Here is an 18,639-nt window from a genome sequence, read left to right on the forward strand (position 1 = left end):
GTGTTTAATTCGGATGTCAGATGTGATTTTGCAGTATTATGTGATCACATGTATGTGATGAACAGATCAGGAGGCAAGAGATCTAATTTCAGGGCCCTGTTCTACTTCTGATGGGAGTATTGTCTTGTGGAAGTGACAACCTCAACTACCTGAACTCTAGATAAAGAGGTTGGGTCAGACTGCCTCTAAAAAGCTCTTTGCAGTTCTAAAATCTATGTATGTATCTTGTTTCAGAGGTTCTGGCAACTGCAGAATTAGAAAGGTCCTAGAGTTAAGAGTGATAAAAATAATGAAAAGAATATTCTTTGAAGTGTCAATGATATTTATCTTTAATCTGTTGGTGTAATTTTAAAAACTTCTCTATAAAATTCAAGTCTATAGTTGAAAAGCTGGTGGTCGAAGCGCCACCTTGTGCTTTAGCTAGGGTCCACCTCAGGGTCTTCCAAGTCTGGTTCTGTTCGGCACAGGTCTTCCAGAGCTGTCTCTAAACCAGAAACAAAAGGATTAAATGGTGACTGGCTGGATCCAAAGTATCTGGGCAGGAACAGATGACATCTGTTGCTTTGCCCCTTGAGGCAGTGCCTCAGAGACTGCTCTGCCCACTGAGCCTTCCATTCCTCTCCCCTCCCCTCTCCAATATTCCTGGCTTGTGGTCACATCTGGGCCCAGGCTCTGCTGAGTCAGAACAAGCTGTAAAGGCAGGCAGCAGATGTAAGTCCCAGATAACTGGCTCAGGAAACTAGACATAGACGAAAATTCCACAGGCCTAGGACATAGGAGGGGTTGGGGCTGCTAGGCAGCATCTTACAAAAAGACGAATTGGGAGCTGCAAGGTAGTAGGAGATTGTATCTGGGGTTACCGTTGGTGACTCAGAAAGACAAAGCAAGAGGTGGTTTTCCTGGAGGTCTCCTGGCTAGTGATACTTTCTTCAGTTTGGCCTGTCCACAGATTCATTCTCTCACCTTCACAGTTTGTCTTGTCAGGGAGGCCTTGAAGAAGGGCTTGGATACCCGGAATCACCTGGTCATACTGGTGGAGAACATCCATGCAGTGCACATGGAATAGGGTGTCTCTCTGGGACAGACTGTGCAATAACAACAAGGTGTCCCGAAGGCACCGGACCATCTGCTTCCTCTGGCCCATCTGTACATGACCTTCCAACCTCCGAATGGTCAGCCATTGTCTGTGTAACATCACTATGAGTGCTTTGACGACCTGGAAAACAGAATGAAAAACAGGAGTACAAGGTGATGAAGGACTGGGAAGCAGGTCAGGAGGCTTTTATTTAGGGGTTGATTTTGAAGAGGAAGAGAATGTTTTCTGTAACTGATTTAATTTTAAATACTTTTTCAACCAATGAACCAATCAATAAGTGTTTATTAGGCATACATCATGTGCCATATACCTCTGATAGGTAAACAAAGAAAAAAGAAATAGTTCACAATTCTATTGGAGACGACATGTATATACAGAAATGCATGTATACCATGTATATTATTATATATACAGCTATATATATGATGTAGAGAACACATACAAATATAAAGTAATCTTTTGATTTTTGAGGGAGATGTAAGAAAGATTTCATGCAAAATAAGGCATTTTAAAAGGCAGAGGGGAGAGAGAACACCCCGAGAATGGGAATAACCACTATTAAGGCTCAGAAATGGGAGATGTAGTGTTTTGCAAAGAACAGCCAAAGAACAGTTTGGCTGAATTGAAGAATGCAAAAGGAGGACTAAATGATAATGTACCACCGAGATTATACTGGATCCTTAGAGCAATAAGGAGCCACTGGAGTTTGCTGAGTGAGGAAGTGATAGAATGGGGCTTCTGTTTATAGATAGGGCTAAACCAAGCTGCTTGGTCCACACTACACTGAACTGGCAGGTTTCTATTTGCTGGAAGTTAACTAAGATTCAGAATTGAATCTTAGGAAAGAGACAAAAGAAAAAAAATGAAAAGGCAAAAATTTGAAAAACTGAAAAGTCCCTTTCTCCATATCAGTGGTTCTCAAACTTTTTGGTTTCAGGACTATTATACTTTTAAGAATTGTTGATTATCCTTCCCAACTCTTTTTTATGTGGGATATAGTAACCAATATTTACCATACTAGAATTGTAAGTACCACAGCAGTATTAGGGAAATAGTTTTGACCTCATAGATCCTCCGAAAATATCTAAATATTTTGAGATTTCCTCAGGGACCCTGGACCACACTTGGAGAACCATAGCACAGAGGTGTATGTGTGGGGTGTGACCACTGTATCACTGATTGGGAGAGGTCAAGATGTGGATAGCACCATTCAGGGGATAATTGTAACTTTAAAAGAGCTGAGCAGGGATGTTGTAAATTGTAACCAAACATGAGTTGTATTTAAAAGTAGAAGAAACCATTTTCTTTTTTCATTTTTTAAAAATAAAGCTAATTTTCAAAACACATGCATAAATAGTTCTCAACATTCACCCCTACAAAATCCTGCTTTCCAAATTTTTTTTCTCCCTTCCCCCAGAAGACAAGCAATCCAATATATGCAAAACATGTGCAATTAGAAGAAGCCATTTTCCAGCACATGGGAGAAGCTTCGAATGGCCTTCTCCCTTCATAACAAGCATTTGCCACTGGTTCAGTAGAGACTTAGTGTGCATGATTCTCCTTTCTGAGGAAGGCCATTTACTGTCAAGAGGTTTGGAGGGAGGGATAAGGACTTAGGAAGGGCAATGCCTGGAAACATGAAAAATGTGTGGGATTTGATTGCTATGGGGCTCAAGTCATGCCTGCTCATCTTACCTCATTCCCTAGCCACTTACCTCCAGGCTGCACTGGCAGTCAGATCCTGTAATGGAGATAGGAGAGTCAGGACTCTGCATGATCTTGGCCAGGAACCACACAGTCTAGGACAAGAGAGCACAAGGACGCAAGGTCCTACCACAAACTCCGCAGGGAGGAGCAGGACCCTTCTAGAGTAACCAGTCTTCTTGGACTGCCCTCCACTTTGATTCAGCTAACTCAGCAACTGCTTACCTGGACAAAGGGAGGGACTCCCTGAGTACTAGTAGGTACTCAGAAGTATTGCCAATCCAGCAGAATGGTAACACACCTTTAGAAATGCCCACTAATGTAAAGACCATCACTAGCTCCCAAAGCAAAGTCTGCTCTGCGTTTGGAAATATATAAATAGGCTCAGATGGCCACTTAGTTGTTTTATGCAAGCATCCTGTCTCCCAAACTCTGAAAGGGATCATACCTTCCTTATTCTCTCACCTCCCCAACAATGCTTAGAAATAGGACTGGGCACTTGTAGCTGAATAAATGGAAGCTTCTTTCTTCCCCTAGGACTGAAATAAAAGACTGCCTCCCTTAGGAACTCTTCAGCAAGTTGTTGAGTGATTTTTGAAAAACCAACAAGTCCTGATGTTTACCTCTTGTTCCAGCTGAAACCACTGTGTCTCCACAACTGTTTTATCTGGCCTTGAAGTGATGTACATGTATAGCAAGAGGAGAAGACAGGTTTCTGGAAAAAAAAAAAGTTAACATTTTTTTCACTAAGTAATCATCCTTTGTTCCCCCCTACCAGGCTCAGAGAAGTTATGACTGAGGGTTTCAGACAGTTCTGCAGACGAAATTTGTCATGCCATGCACCTCTTTTTCCCTCCAAGCAGCACTCATTCTGAGGATAACAAACTCCCTAACCCTGCTCAGTCTCATCACTGAGGCTGTCAGGGTCTTCTTATGGCAGAATAGAGTAGTTCTGATACACAGGAGAGAAAAGGAAGAAAAGAGGGAAAGAATAAATGTTCACATAATACCTACTATGTTCTAGGCACTGCACTAAACAGTTTTTTACAAATATCTCCTTTAATCCTTACAATACTCCTACAAGGCAAGTGCTACTATTGCTCCCATTTTAGACTTGAGGAAACTAATATAGAGGTTAACCAGAGTCTTGCCCAGGGCCACACAGCCACTAAATGTCTGAGGTTAGATTTGAACTTGGGTTTCCTGCCTTCAGGTCCAGAGTTCTCTATATCACATTATCAGCTTTATGAGTCCATAGGACTCTGCTTTTGTCATGACAGCTCCTACATTTCTAGAAATGCCTTTTTACCTGATTGGGAGCAGAGTTGAGGAGCTAACTTCTCATGGTCAACAAGAAGAGACAGAAGATGAACAGTCAGGAGGACAGCTGACAGATGGGCTGTTGAGGAAAGGCACTGGAGCAAGCCATGGCTGCTCAGCACACACTGGAACCTGGAAAACACAGATAATCAGGGATGCTGCATCAATCAAAACCTTTGAGACCAGGATATACCACAGGCTGCTCATGACTGGGTTGTCTCTCTCACCAGAGAAGTAAAGAACAAATGAATTTTAAGGATGTAGACAGCTCAGGGCCTTTTCCCCAGCAGACTTTCAGCATCCAAAGAGGTAACAGAAGAATAAATGCCCTCTGTGCTCTCCATTCCCCTAAGTAAAGTAAAATGAAGGACAAGCCAGACTAGCTGTAAAGATGAACACAGACCTATAAAGATGCAGCCTGAGCCATCCTGGACCTGTCTGAGGTTTTTCCCCCCAACTTGTAGTGCTTAGCCTAAACTATGCCTTGGCCCACTTCCAGAGCACAGGCCTGGGGAAGGTGCAAACCTAGCAAAAGATCCAAGGCCCTGATGGAACCATATATGAGAAGGAAGAGGCTGTTCTTCCTTATAACAAGAATAACATGACCTGTACCTTGGTTCATGACAGTGTGCCAACTTGGGGATCATTGATATGGTACAGGCCTTTGAATGGTCCATTTTTAGTTCTATTAGGCCCTGGTACCAAAGTATCAACGGAGGGAGGGTTCCTTGGTTCTAAGTTACTAGGGGAGCATGAAGATGTAGCTCTGGCTTCAATAAGCCCAAATGGGTTGGTGGAATTTGGGTACTTGAATGAGGATGGAAAACATCTGTGAAGCTGAAGGCTATATGGTGACAAAAGAACTCCAGCTCTACTCCAAGAACAAATTTCTGCCTCAGCATGGGAGAGAAAGTAGTAGTGACCTTTCTGGTATCCATGTGGTAGAAGAATATGCACTGTATGTTTTAGTACAGAGAATGTGATATAATAACTCGACCAGTAATAATGTGACAACCTACAAAAGTTTTAGTTTCACAATTAGGACATTTTAGGCTGAAATAAATCACAAGATAAACCTCTTACAGTTCTGACTGACCTAAATTTTATTAAATGCTTGTACTATTTTAGATCTTTTTCTTATAGGCTTTGGAAAGTGATTTTTAGGGACCATCAATGAGACTTAAATGGGCTATTAATCACTCAACTGTATCTCAAAGAATAAATTAGAATAATTAACTTTTACATAATAGATCATTTTGTGCTGCTTGAAGTCTGCCTCGGACTCATATGGTCCCAAAGTGACAAAATTAAGAGGAAACCAAGAATCACTAATTCAAACCCTTCATTTCACAGAGAAGGCAACACAAACCTAGAGATCCTGCTATTTGCCAAAGGTTATAGTAATTTAACCCATGGCGAATCCAAATGGGGAAAATAATATGTTGTTTTTTGTTGGATTCAACTGTATCAGAATGTTACACATAAACAGAACCTCATCATAACAAACAGAACAAGGATCAGCAGTTTGACACAGACTTCTAGTAAACTAATTTATATGATGTAGCTTAGGGATCAGCAACCTAACAACTAAATCTAGTGATAGACCCACATGCTTTGATGGATGCAGGGTATCAAACACTGTTACTCTCTGCCAAGACATTGGAAATAGACATTTGGGTCTCAAACTGGATTTTTTCCTCTAGAACTCTCTGGCACAAAGCCCCCATCTTACCTGTCATATAAAGACAGAATTAAACAAAAGACATGCCTTTTCCCTTCTCCAAACCTAGTCCAACTCTCTCGTAGACAAGAGCATTCCCTACAAGGAAGTGTAATGGAACACTAGTTTGGAATTCAGAAGAACTAAGTTGGACTCCAGATTCTACCACTTAATACCTGTGTGACCAAGGGCCACTTTCCTTCTTTAAGGCTCAATTTTCTCATATGCAAAAGGGACAACAATAATCACACCATCTATCTTACAGGGCTTTTTCAAGGTCCAAATGAAATGCATTTCTGTGCACCACAAATTTCTTCCAAAATTATACTTCATAACTAAGTATGAATTGAATTAAGAACACAGGAGGAAACTACTAGTGAAAGCACATACTATTTGCAGAAAGTTCAGGGGGCAGGCTAAAGAGAAACTTGATTCCTATCTGCTTTTTTACCTGGGCAATAAATCAAATGCACAATTTTCAGCTAATTTCACCAAAACTTTAAGGCACTGGTTCAGGACTCTAACTTGTAGGTGACCTGCTGGAGCAGAGGAGAAAGACAACAAGTGAAGGAGTATCTTCAACAATGGATGTTGCTCCTGGCTATTCACAGTCTCCTCTGGATCCTCTGCCAGTTGTTCTTCCACTACAGGGTTTTCTGATGTCTTCTTGCGACTCATTTTGTACACAGAGTTCTTGCTCCCTCCTAAGGCAGGATCCTCTCCATCAGTGGCATCTCTTCTTCTTCTTCCTGATAGTAATGTTTGAACAACAGCTTCACTGTAACACACCAGGTGCTGAAGAATGCTGAGGGCCACCACAGTGAACCCTTCTAGAGCTGACAAGGAATCCTCTGTGCTGGACTCTCTGCTGCTGCTCACTCGGGAGGAGCAAGCTGATGAGTCCCCAGAACTGTTCCTTTTCATTGTGGCTACAGCCTGCAGAGTCTGGTGGTAGAGGCCAATGTAATACCTAACAAGGGGAAGAAGGTGCACAGCCCCCGGGAGCTGGCAGAGCTGAGTGACATGAGAGGGCCTCTTGTTCCCCTCACTGAGGTCTTCATCAGATGAACCTTCATCCCTGGCAATTAGGTTTAGTCCCGTGATAGCCAGGCTCTGTGCTTCTCTCAGGGATGAGGCAGAGAATGAGCCTTCTCTAGAACATGTGGTCTGGATGCTTGACATTCCTGATGTAGCACTAAGAGAAAAGCACAAAAGAGGGCAGTCCATTGTGAGACTGACAATTAACGCTCTGTACAAAGTCGGCACTTATTAAGTGTTTGTTCTATGATAGCGTGTGACACTGCACTGCATCATGATCCCAACCTGGGAGGTAGTCTATGCGGCAAGCAGGCCAAACCATAGCCAAGAGGTCCACATATTCACCTAGAAAGCACATGGGTGAGTAGGAACAGGACCAGTGAAGTGCCACAGCTATAGCTGTTAGAAATAACAAGTCCTTTCCTGAGAATTGCTTCAAAATTGTACACTTACCTGTCTGATCTGGGAGGGTGAAAGAAAGCAGCAGGGGCTTCAGGATGACTGCTCAGAAGATGACACAGACCTAGTGATACCCCTGGAATCAAAGGCTGCTTCAGAAGCAAGTTTATCAAAACAGAACCTGCAGAAGACAAAGTAGGCTGAATCAATCTTGATATGAAGCTTTTTCTAGGAGATGTCACTTGAGACACATCACAACTATGTGAACCAAACCTCTACTGAAAACCCCTGTGTTTCTTGTATGTTAGATGTTTCTGTCTTATATACACCTGCTAGGAGAAATTTAACAAAAAAGTCCTCTCTGCTCTTGCTATTCATTCATCATTTTATGAAGTCAGTTTGGCTTAAGTGGCCTATCATCTCTTCCAACTGATCCTCTGTTTCTAGGAAAGCTGAAGAAGGAAGAAAATTTTTCTCTTGTGAGCTGCCCACTTCCTCTCCATCAACCTTTCCCCTCTTTCATCAAACAAAAACTGTCCCTTTGCACATCACATCCTAGAATTTTTGTGGGGCTGCCTGTAATAGCCTAAGAAAGATATGCCTTTAAGAAAAGCAGTCTTACATATGGTATCCAGGATCTGGGACTACTAAACTTTAGTACCTTGAGTGTTTGGTCGATGAATACAACTGGAAGTAAGATTTCTTTGTGTCTCCTCCTGTTTTACAGATTCATTTCCCAAACTGTGGGTTTTACTATCTGAAACAAGAAAAACAAGTTGTAAGCTGTGTATAAAAGACACAGAAGTTCAATGTACACAAGATGACTGCCACCTTGAAAAAAGGCAGTAAGCAACTTAATTAGTTCCATGTCCATTAACCCTAGATATCCCACTCTAGACAAACCTAAAGCCAGAATGAAACAAGAACTAAGCATTCTAGAAAAGCTTTAATATCTTAATATCCAGAATTAAAAAAAAAATAAATAAAATTCACTGCATTTCATGAAAAAAATAAAATCTGTCTTTTCTTAACTGAACTACTGATTAAGACTAAATTGCAGTTAACTTTTTTTGTGAGTTAGGTGCCATAAGTATGAGAAGATGACAGGAAGCTTTTCAGATAAAGATGTTACAGAGAAGAAAAATGAATATTCTATGTTAAAGCTAAGTTAAGAGAAAGTTAAGAACAACATTTTAAAATGTACTTAAAATTTCATTTAATTGACAATTCTTTATCTCCTAGTCACAAAGGATTGACAGAAAAATAGTTTAGACAGTAGTGTCAAAATGAAACCCTACCACTGCCAGCTTGTTTCTGCAGAAAAAATGAGCAGCATCCCTTCAAACCTTGAGAGAACCAAAAAACAAGGGTGGCTTTTGTGAACCAGAGCAAAGCTGCTGCATATTGCTCCTCTCCCTTACAAGCCATGCCAATGAGTCACCAAATCTTATTGGTGCTACCTCTTCACAGTCTCTACCACCTGCTCCCACCTCTCCACTCCCACTGCTACTACCCAAAATGGCCCCTCATTACTATCCATCTGGAATACTGCATTGTTAGAACACATGGGAGCTGTTGGAATACACGGAAGCCACCTGACAGTGTGGATACTGAGAGGCCGTTGCTGTTTTCTAACCTCTGTGACTGAGAACATTGAGTTGTCTGACCTCTTATACTCTATTACAATTACATCAATTCATCATACTGAATATAAGCAAATCATTATATCACTAGGGAACCATTATCTCATCAATTCCACTGAATTAATATCTTGTCATAAGATTACATCAATCATACTGAGTCTTAAATATACTTTACAGAGTTTCTGCCCTCTACACTTCACCAGCCTACCAATAGATCTTTCCACTTCTATTCTTCCTCCTCTAAATCCATCCTTTTTACAACTGTCAAATCAATCTTCATTATGTATAGACTGTTATTAAGCCTTTATGCAAAACTCTTCTATGATTCCCTAATGCTTAATCAAAAAAGTTCTAACACCCTACCCTAGCATTCAAGGCTTTCCACAATGAGATTGATTCCCTAATGCTTATCAAAAAAGTTCTAACACCCTACCCTGGCATTCAAGGCTTTCCACAATGAGATACCTTTCTAATCTTATCTCACAATACTCTCTTCCAGGTATGCTACAATTTTCATTGGATCCTTTTCCTCACATATGACCTATGATCTCACATCTCCATGTCTTTGCTAATCCTTTGCTATTCCCTATTCCTGGAATGCTTCCTTCCTTTTCTCTACTCCCAGTATTTCTCTTTTAAAATCTTAACCTTCAAGGTCTAGTTCATATGTCACACATTACTAGAAGCCTCCTACAGATTCTCACTTCAAGTCTGAAATTTTTTTTCTCCAACCTCAAATAGCATCACATACCCTTCCATCCTTTTTATATCTACTTCAGCACTACTTATTTTACATTTATTGCACACTACTATGTGTATGTGTTGTAACTTCCTATAAGAAATGCAGACTAGATGAGGTCAATGATCATATTTTAATAATCTTTGTATCTTTTTGTCCAGAAGCTGGAATCTATTAGGCACTTAACTAATGATTATTGAATAGAAGAATGAATGAAAATCATTTATGTTTCCAGAATGTCTGGTGGGTGCTTACCCTCTCTGTAGGATAGAGCCAAGACATAGGGATGTGTGGATGACTGACAGGGATGGGGAGGGGATGTGTTGGCATTGAACGACTCCTTTGTAGGAAAAGATGATTTTCCCATTTGTGGAGAGCAAGCGTCTGGCTTTATAACTCTGGAAGGGCTTTTCCTAGGACTGGAAAAAGTTAAATCAAATTTGTTAATAATGATTCTACTGAAATCAGCTCAAAATATTAAGTAACAAAATCTTTAAAAATCATGGTAGAAAACTTCATGACAAGATGTTTTTCTTCTTGCTAAATTCAGCATAAGGTCTTGACTATTAGATTTGTCCTGCTTTCAGCCAAAATTTTACACTTGAAAAGTGCAAGATATTTCCTATTCACTAGTAATGAAAATAGACTGGGTCTTTTTAGTTAACTAAGAATATGAGCCACATTTATTACTTAGTTTTATCAAATCACTTCTTTTTTTCTGTAAAGAAGCCTTACCTCAATATTTAAGAGTTGAGACACAAGACTCAAGAAAAAAGGAGGTAAAGATAATGCTGGGAGGATTTATATAATATCTGCTACCCTGAAGCATAAGGAGAAATTTAGGAAGTTTTTCTGTAAATCTCAATTTTTTTAAGACTAAGAATTGTTTTGTTTTGTTGTTCCAAAGGCACAGAAACCTGGGCATCAGCTCTTGGGTCAGAAAATGAGGGATTATGATAACTATTTTGGAATCATGAAGATACATTGTGGAAGAAGGGTTATGAATTTGCTGCAGGGATAAAGCCCTGAGCTTTTCAGCTTGAAAAACCCAAATGCTCCTGCAGATGCAAACTGAGAAAGTTGCTCACACCATGCTCATTTGAGCAAATATATGTCCTTCAAGTTCCCTTAAGTTCAATGCCAGAAAAATACTTTTAGCCAAGGATGACAGAATCCCATTTTTTCAGGATAAGTTCCTAATTTTTTTTTTATGTATACAGGAGTAGTTTAGAAAGTGGCACAATGGGTACTTACAACAAAAGGAATGAAGGGAGTGCCAGATAACAGATGAGAATAGATATTCTAAGTAACTAGGTCTGAATCACCCTTGGCTTAGATTTGAATTTCTATTCTTTAAAATATGTTTACAAAGTCGAAAACATTTTGGAGAACAAACCATTGTAATTTAAACAATTAATTTGGGGACATTATGCTTAATCAAAGTCTGGCAAAACCTGAACACCTTGGAGATGCTAGACCCTTCCAATGTGGAGTCAAGACTCCTGACTAGGGGATTATAACCCAGACTATTGAAGTCTTCTGGTATATGTAACAAAGGGAATCTTTCCCAAAAGAGAACTGTTAATGAATGAATTTTACTCAGGACTCTACTACTGACTTTTACTAAATAAGGCCAAGATGTCTTCTCTCTCTCTCTGCAGGACACACTGTACCTGACATGGGACATGGATAGGGTGGTGGTAGCTTTACTGGCTTTTCCACTGTTTTGCAGCTTGGTCCTCAATTCATTCATCTCAGCATCTTTAAACTGAAGTTCTGACTGCAGTGACTGGAGCTAGAAGGCAAGACACAGTCCATTCAACAAATATTCTTTAAGCATCTATTAGGTACAATTATGTGGTGACGGGAACACAAAAGATATAAATGAAAACATGTTGTGGATGAATGTGTTCATGTGCCCAGATCACCTTTAATACTGAACTCAAGATTTAACAGTTAACTAGAAAAGGGAAACCAATAGAAAATGACGATAGGTATTTTGCTATAAGGCAACTAGATATATATATATAACAATCTCAAGTTCTAGCCTTGTCCCTGAATCTGGGCAAGGATTAATACATTATAAACCATCTCATATATTAAAAAGTGACTTTCAAAGTCCCCCTTGATATATATAACTCAAATATCTAGAATCTTTGTGTGCTGCAGAGAGCTACAAGTCCATTCCATGGATGGCTTAAATGAAATGAGGTAGCTCAACTGCTAGTAGTTTGAAACTGCTGATAAAACTAAGTCTGTATCACCTAAGTTCTATGCAAAGAGGACAACTAAAAAGTAGGGAATCATTTCATTCAAAAGCCCTGTATATATCTTTATTGGTGTGGAGGCCCCTTTAGGACACCATAAAACTGGAACTTTATATGCTCAATGTGATTTTAACAGTAAATAAGAAAAAGCCATAAAACTGCAACCAGAGATTTTAAACTAAGTTCAGGAAGACACTGTCATGGAATGGAAATAACATTAAATCTGAACCTAGGAGATTTGGGTTCTGACATTTATTATCTGTGTGATCATGATCACATGGTCAAGATTCTTAGCTTTCCTGAACCTCATGAAAAATGGAAGTGATGACAAAGAGATGATAGACTCAAAATTCAGAATAAGACATACATTTGTCCAGTGGGGGAATTTGCTTTATTTGACTATATATTTGTTACAGAAGTTTATTTTGTTATCACTTAGTAGGATGGAGAGAGAAAGGAAGGGAAAAGGAAACCAAAAAACAAACAAACAAACAAAAACTTGTTAATTTATCTAATAGAAAATAGCAATTTTCATTTTGCTCTTAAATCTTTATGGATGAATGTAATGTCCAGGTTTTTGTGGTCAATGTTTTTTTCTGTAATGATGCTCTGAGCCTAGTACATCTTATTTGTTAAATTTCTCAAGGATATTTTGGTGTTTGTAGTTGTAATAAGATTTGTTCTGTTGGTGATAGTGAGTCTCTGGTATATTATTTTAAGCCACTTGTTCATATTATTCTAGGTATTTATTAGGTGCTAAATTTTCAAAACAGGAGATTTCTACTATTTCTTTGTAATACCTGAATCAACAATAAATCTGGGCTTCTTTTTATCATTTCTCTAAGCAATGAACAGATTCTGAACTGGTATCACAATTTCTTGTTTCTATAAACAAAGATGCAGGACTCTGCCATTTGTTTAATATTTTTTGGTCAAAATACAATTGCGTTCATGTGAATGATGCCTATGGATTCTACCTGTTTTAAGTGATTTCATAGCCTGCATCTGAGGTTAAACTAGTCTCCGTTTCATTCCACAAATACAATGGTAAATATATATCTGGCATCAATTCAATTCAATAAACATTTACTAAATGTCCCACTATGTGTTTGATATTGCGTTAAGGCTTGGGGATACAAATGAGAAAAAAACAGTTCACATCCTCAAGAAACTTAATTTGATTGGGAAGACAATATTTTTCTGCTCTTAACCCTAATGCCTTTTCTCCTAAAAGAAATGTAGGAATTATGGGAGGACTCTAAATAAAAGAACTGTTCTGACTATATAAAGCTGACATCAAAAATATAGGCAATAGACAATAAATTACCTTTTTGGAGAATTCTTTTTCTTTGTCATTAAGGGCCTGAATTTTTTCCTGTTCAAGAAGAAAATGTGACCGTTTCTTTTCTTCTAGATTGGACTCTGTGTGATGCAATGAGTCTCGTAAGATTTTAATTTCTCCATTTTTAATAAGGATTTCCTCTTGCATTGCTTGCATCTGTAAATCCCAAATTAATCTGTGAGAAAATACCATCAGAGGAAAAGAGGCACATATGCTTAAAAGCTAAATGTAATTATGATCTCAGGTTAAGTACAATGAAACATATACACATTAGCAGAAACTAAAGAAGCAGCTCAATGGCTCAGAGGATAGAGTTTGGGGCTTAAGAGTCAGGAAGATATGAGTTCAAATTTAGCCTTAGTTATTCACAGGCTCTGTGAACTTGAGCAAGTACCTTAACTTCTGCTTGCCTTCATCCACTGAAAAAGGAAATGGCAAACCATTCTAGTACTCTGCCAAGAAAATCTCATATAGGAACATGAAGGGATAGACATAACTGAACAACAGCACAAACTAAATGTTGATGCATTGCTTGGGGTGCCATAGACTGAGACTGTTGAAATGAAAAGTTTCTAAGTCACTCAGAGAGCTCAGCTTCTCTAAATCAGAATAAAGAGACAAAAGATTGGAATTGATGCATAAAATGGTAGAGAATAGTGTTTGTCTTTGTTATCCCTTCATCAAGGTAATGTTCTGAACTGGCTTTACAGATGGGCCTGTGTCCAGTTTTTCTTTGATTTGAAAAACAATCTGGTATGCTGGAAAGAGTATTGGAATTGAATCTAAATGACTCAAGATCTACTATGCTTTCAGGAAAGTCACTTTATCTTTTAGAGCTTCAGTTCTTGTCATCTGTAAATGGGATTAATAATTCTTCCAATACCTATTCTGTATGGTCTTTGTAAAGAAAGCATTTTATAAAGTTAAGGCCATATGCAAATATGAGCTACCATTATTTCTTGAGGCATCCTAACAAGAGGGCAAGAAATAAATGCACAAGCATTTCTGTGTTTACTGTGTTCCAGGCACTAAGTTAAAGAAAATGTAACACCCCCAAACCAGTTTTTCAAGGAATTTGCATTCTATTGTGTACAGTACATATATGGGCCTATATACAAAATATACACAGTGTAGATTCAAGGTACATTTAGAAGGGAGGCACTAGCAGCAAAGAGTATCAGAAAAACTTTCCTGTAGAAGATGGCATTTGAAAGTGAGTCTTTTTTATTATTATTATTTTTTTTATTTAATAGCCTTTTATTTACAGGATATATACATGGGTAACTTTACAGCATTAACAATTGCCAAACCTCTTGTTCCAATTTTTCACCTCTTAACCCCCCCCCCCCACCCCCTCCCCTAGATGGCAGGATGACCAGTAGATGTTAAATATATTAAAATATAACTTAGATACACAATAAGTATACATGACCAAAACATTATTTTGCTGTACAAAAAGAATCAGGCTCTGAATTATTGTACAATTAGCTTGTGAAGGAAATCAAAAATGCAGGTGTGCATAAATATAGGGATTGGGAATTTAATGTAATGGTTTTTAGTCATCTCCCAGAGTTATTTGAAAGTGAGTCTTAAAGAAAGCCAAATATCTTAGGGTATAGAATTGATTAGAGAATACATTCTAGTTATGGGAAATAGTAAAGGAAGGGGAAGGGGGACAGTAAGCAGATCAGTATGGCTAGACTAAAGAATTAGAGAAATATGAATACTAAAAAGACAAGGGGTCAAGCTGAGAAGTTTTACATGTTAAATGGAGAACTGCATATATTCGATGCTAGAGGCAAAAGAAGTCACTAGATTTTATTGAATAGGGTTGAGGGAGGCAAGAGAGGAATGAGTGGTCAAATCTGCACTAAGTGGCAAAAAAGATTCGGATCACTTACCTTTTCCTTTAGTTTTTCATGTTGTGCTTTAAGTTTTTCAAATTCAGAAATATCTTTAGCTAGAATCTTTTCTCTGTTTTTCTCTGAAGGATTTTTACTTCTGGACATTCCATCTTGTTCAGAAAAATTAGGGATTTCTGCCGGTTAAGAATTTACTTAAATTATATCTGAATCAAGATACGCTGAAAAGAATCACATCACTATGAACAACCCGCAAGGAACCCCCAGTTTAAGGAAACACTCAATTTATAAATGATCCCATATATTAAATACCCCGACCCCACAGCCATTTTCCTGACAGAGACAGATGGAGCTGGAGCTCCTACTCTGCTGTCTGAAGGAGTCAGCACCCTAGAAGTTCCAGCTCCAATAAAATCAAATAGCGGCTTGATTTTATGGCACCATTATGTTACACATTAGGCTTTGGAGAGATGGTCTGGATACCTTATTGCCTCCTTAAAACCCGAGACAATGTATAGAGGTAAGCTGTTGAAGCCTGAAACACAAGCTTGTGAAATCCCCAATTTGCAAACTGCCTGTATGAGAAGAAAGGGGTCAGGGAGGTGAGTAAGCCTATGGGAATATGCTTAACTTAGTTTTCAGGTAAAACTTGTTGCCCTGTTTCCCAGACTGTGAATCAAGAGTGCTTCCACATCAGGGAAAGGATGACTCGTTCCAGTCTGTCCCTGAATGCTGACATCACTGAGGCATAGCTAGTCCCAGAAAGAAAGCCGGGCAGAGAGGACCAGCAGTCGGAGAGACCTGTGTTCAAGTCCTGATTCTGACATACTTACTAGCTGGGTTACCATTGGCAAGTCGCTTAAGACCTCTGGCCTTAGGCTTCTTCACCTGAAAAACGGGAATGACACCTGTAGTACCCACCTAACGGGGCTGCCTAAGGAGACAGCGAGCACGTGATTTCCTGAGAACGTGCCAGGCCGCAGAAGCGCGCTACTGTGGGTGTTACTGGCTTTCCACCCCCCGGCCAAGTTCCCGGCACGTACCCAAGGCGCACGTGGTGCCGTCATTTCTGGGGAGCTCCGGGCGGCCCGCGCTCTGACCGGAGCTCCTCGCGCCCGAGGGGGAAGCCGCCGCCAGGCCCTTGCAGTCTAGAGCTTGCGTCAGAGCCTGGGACGCCAGGATATCGATTTCCTCCAAGTCGTCGGCCGTGAACTCTTCGTGGTAGCCGAAGGAGTCTTCCGTCTCCTGGAGCTCGGCCAGGTCCAGGCTCTTGGACCGCTTACTCGGCGGGGACCCCCCCGGGGCGCGCTCCCGAGGCTCCCGGCCCGGGGGCAGCCGCAGCTCTTGCAGCTGCGCGGGGCTCCTTTTCTTGCTCCCCAGGAAGCGGTTCCCCGAGTTCCCGGCCATCGGGGCTCTTCCGGAGAAATGACCCGAGACCCCCAAGGTGGCTGTGTGGGAGGATGCGGCGCCGCCTGGAGGGAAGGGCGGGACAGAAGGGATGGTGGTTCCCACCTGCGCCCCCCCCCCCCCCCCCCCCCCCCCCCCCCCCCCCCCCCCGGGCATCTCTCCTTCCCCTCCCCCAGCCCTCCCTTCTCCTGCCGCCCCTCCCCCACCGCTTGCCTCATCCTGTCCTCGGGCACCCCTTCTCGCACCTGCCCTCCCTCCCCCTCCTCCGCCGGCAGTCTCCTCATCCCTCCCTCCGGGCACTTCTTCCCTACCTCTCTCCCCATCCCGAGACACGAGACCCGTTCTCGGACTCGATCCGGCCTCCGGCCACTCACCTCAGTTCCGCCGCCGCCGCTACTACCCCCTGCCAATCATTGCGCTTGACCCGCCTCCCAGCCGCAACGACCAATCAGGCCCCAGGCTCCGGCACGAGGTTGCGCTCCCGGCAAGCCTGGGGATTAGTAGATGGGTGCCTCCGATTGACGAAACAGCGTCGCCGGCGGCCTGGTCTTGAGCGCGCGCTGATGACGTAATCAAGTTTAGACGCGGGGTGCAGCTTGAGAGGTGGGCCTAGGGTACCTGGGACATGGAAGTTTGGGAGCTATGGCGGCAAAAACTGTGGCGGGAAGGATTGTGGGAAATAGAAGGAGGAGGGGAGAGAACAGACGTCCGGAGGAAGGCGCTTAGGGGCCAGCGGAGCCCTCCGGGGTCGCGACCCCACGCGGAGCCCAGCCAGGAGGCCTGCGCCCCGAGCGGCCCTCCGAGAGCGGGCCGGCGGCCTGGGATGTGGGCCTCCTGCGGTATCCCCGCGCGCCCCTAACATCCGTCAGTGCCTCATTCATCCGTGACTTTTCGGGATTTACTTGAAGCACGAATGTAGACAAGGGAAGGCAGCGCGGACCTAAGCGGCGTGGGGTGGGCAGGGGCTGTTCCGGCTGAACGACCCGCTCTGGTAACCGGCCTTGCAGCGCCCCGCGGCAACCCCAATCCAAAGTGCGGGGGAGAAAGTGGTCGTTTGGGAGGCGGACCCTATAAGTACTGACACATCCCTCCTCCTTTCGTCCCTCCCCCGCGAAGTTCAGTGCCGCGTGTCTGTCCTGGCGCGAGTTCCTCGCCGGTAATACAAAAGCGTGCCTAGATTTTTAAAAAATGTTCAACAATATTTTATTTCCCTGCCTTCTTTTTTTCCTCCCTCTCCGAGACATTTGATATAGGTTATCCATGGTGCAACCACGCAAAACTTTCCCATTTAGTCATATTGTGGAAGGAGACAAAAGGCTGGGGACGTTGCTTTTGATTTTCATCTTCTCTGAGAGATCTTCCTGCTTCCCTTCCCAATTCTTTCCCCAAGATGACTACTCATGTACTGTTTATCTGGTATGCACACGAGTCTTTGTATGTTCTCCACTTCAGAACGCAAGCTCGCGATGACAAGTAACTTCCACCAAGCTGGAAGCCTGGCACGGATTAAGCACTAATAAATGTTTATTGACTTGCTGTATGCATTTAAAATTTTTATTGAGAAGTGGTCCATCAGTTTAAACCAGACTGCCAAAGGAATCTACACTACCAAAAAATTCCAAGATCCTTTGCTATAACAGCTCCCTATTGCATCTAGGATCAAATATGAAATTCCGTTTTGCTTTTAAAGACCTTCAAGATCTGATCCATGGTGCCTTTCCGGTTTGTTTATTCTCCAATGACACTGATCTTGTAGTCCTTGAACTCAACATTCCCATCTAATAACTCCGGGGATTTTCACTTGCCCTCTCCCACTTAAGCTCAGAGCTAAAGTTCCCTCTTAGGCAAAATGCCTTTATCAGTCCTCAAGTGCCTCTCCTCTCCCGATTTATCCTGTCTATACCTGATTTGCACTTTGTGATTTGTTTGCATATTGTCTCTCCAATCAGACCATGAACTCCTGACTGCTTCTTGCCTTCATCTGTATTCCTGGTGCATAGCATAGTTACAGACTATTCAGAGTAAGCTCCTCCACATATAAATGCTTGCTGACTGAATACAAGTCAAGATTTCTGGAACCGAGTTCAATTTAAACTCATGTG

At 41.6% G+C, this 18,639-nt stretch overlaps 1 protein-coding gene across 7 annotated transcripts; it reads right to left on the bottom strand.

The window, feature by feature from the left end:
• Window positions 1-313: 313 nt before the first annotated feature.
• Window positions 314-17,741, bottom strand: ATRIP (ATR interacting protein). 7 transcript variants are annotated; one of them, XR_002769562.2, is made up of 14 exons: window positions 16,849-16,923; window positions 16,174-16,602; window positions 15,170-15,306; window positions 13,254-13,424; window positions 11,333-11,454; window positions 9,915-10,078; window positions 7,939-8,034; window positions 7,332-7,458; window positions 6,292-7,035; window positions 4,110-4,252; window positions 3,424-3,515; window positions 2,812-2,837; window positions 964-1,216; window positions 314-484 (listed from the first exon to the last, which is right to left on the bottom strand). XR_002769562.2 is itself a non-coding variant. In XM_012543414.3 (14 exons), the coding sequence occupies exons 2-14, from the start codon at window positions 16,535-16,537 to the stop codon at window positions 417-419; spliced, it is 2,565 nt and encodes an 854-aa protein (XP_012398868.2). In that variant the 5' UTR covers window positions 16,538-16,602; window positions 16,849-16,923; the 3' UTR covers window positions 314-416. The 7 variants fall into 7 exon arrangements, 6 of the variants coding, with proteins under 6 accessions (XP_012398868.2, XP_031817030.1, XP_031817026.1 ...); XM_012543414.3 differs by having other exon boundaries at window positions 2,812-2,895; XM_031961170.1 differs by lacking the exon at window positions 314-484 and having other exon boundaries at window positions 549-1,216; window positions 2,812-2,895; window positions 16,912-17,741.
• Between the last annotated feature and the right edge of the window lie 898 nt (window positions 17,742-18,639).

Source organism: Sarcophilus harrisii, chromosome 1 (assembly GCF_902635505.1).
Source record: "Sarcophilus harrisii chromosome 1, mSarHar1.11, whole genome shotgun sequence".
Taxonomy (NCBI): domain Eukaryota; kingdom Metazoa; phylum Chordata; class Mammalia; order Dasyuromorphia; family Dasyuridae; genus Sarcophilus; species Sarcophilus harrisii.

Bases quoted from the DNA above. Each gene is read 5' to 3' on its own strand.
- ATRIP (XM_031961170.1), bottom strand. From the start codon at position 16,537: ATGGCCGGGAACTCGGGGAACCGCTTCCTGGGGAGCAAGAAAAGGAGC. The intron at 8,035-9,914 runs GTAAGCACCCAC...TTCTTGTTTCAG, and splicing joins GGCTCTATCCTACAGAGAGG to ATAGTAAAACCCACAGTTTG. The intron at 7,459-7,938 runs GTACTAAAGTTT...TGTCTTCTGCAG, and splicing joins TCATCGACCAAACACTCAAG to GTTCTGTTTTGATAAACTTG.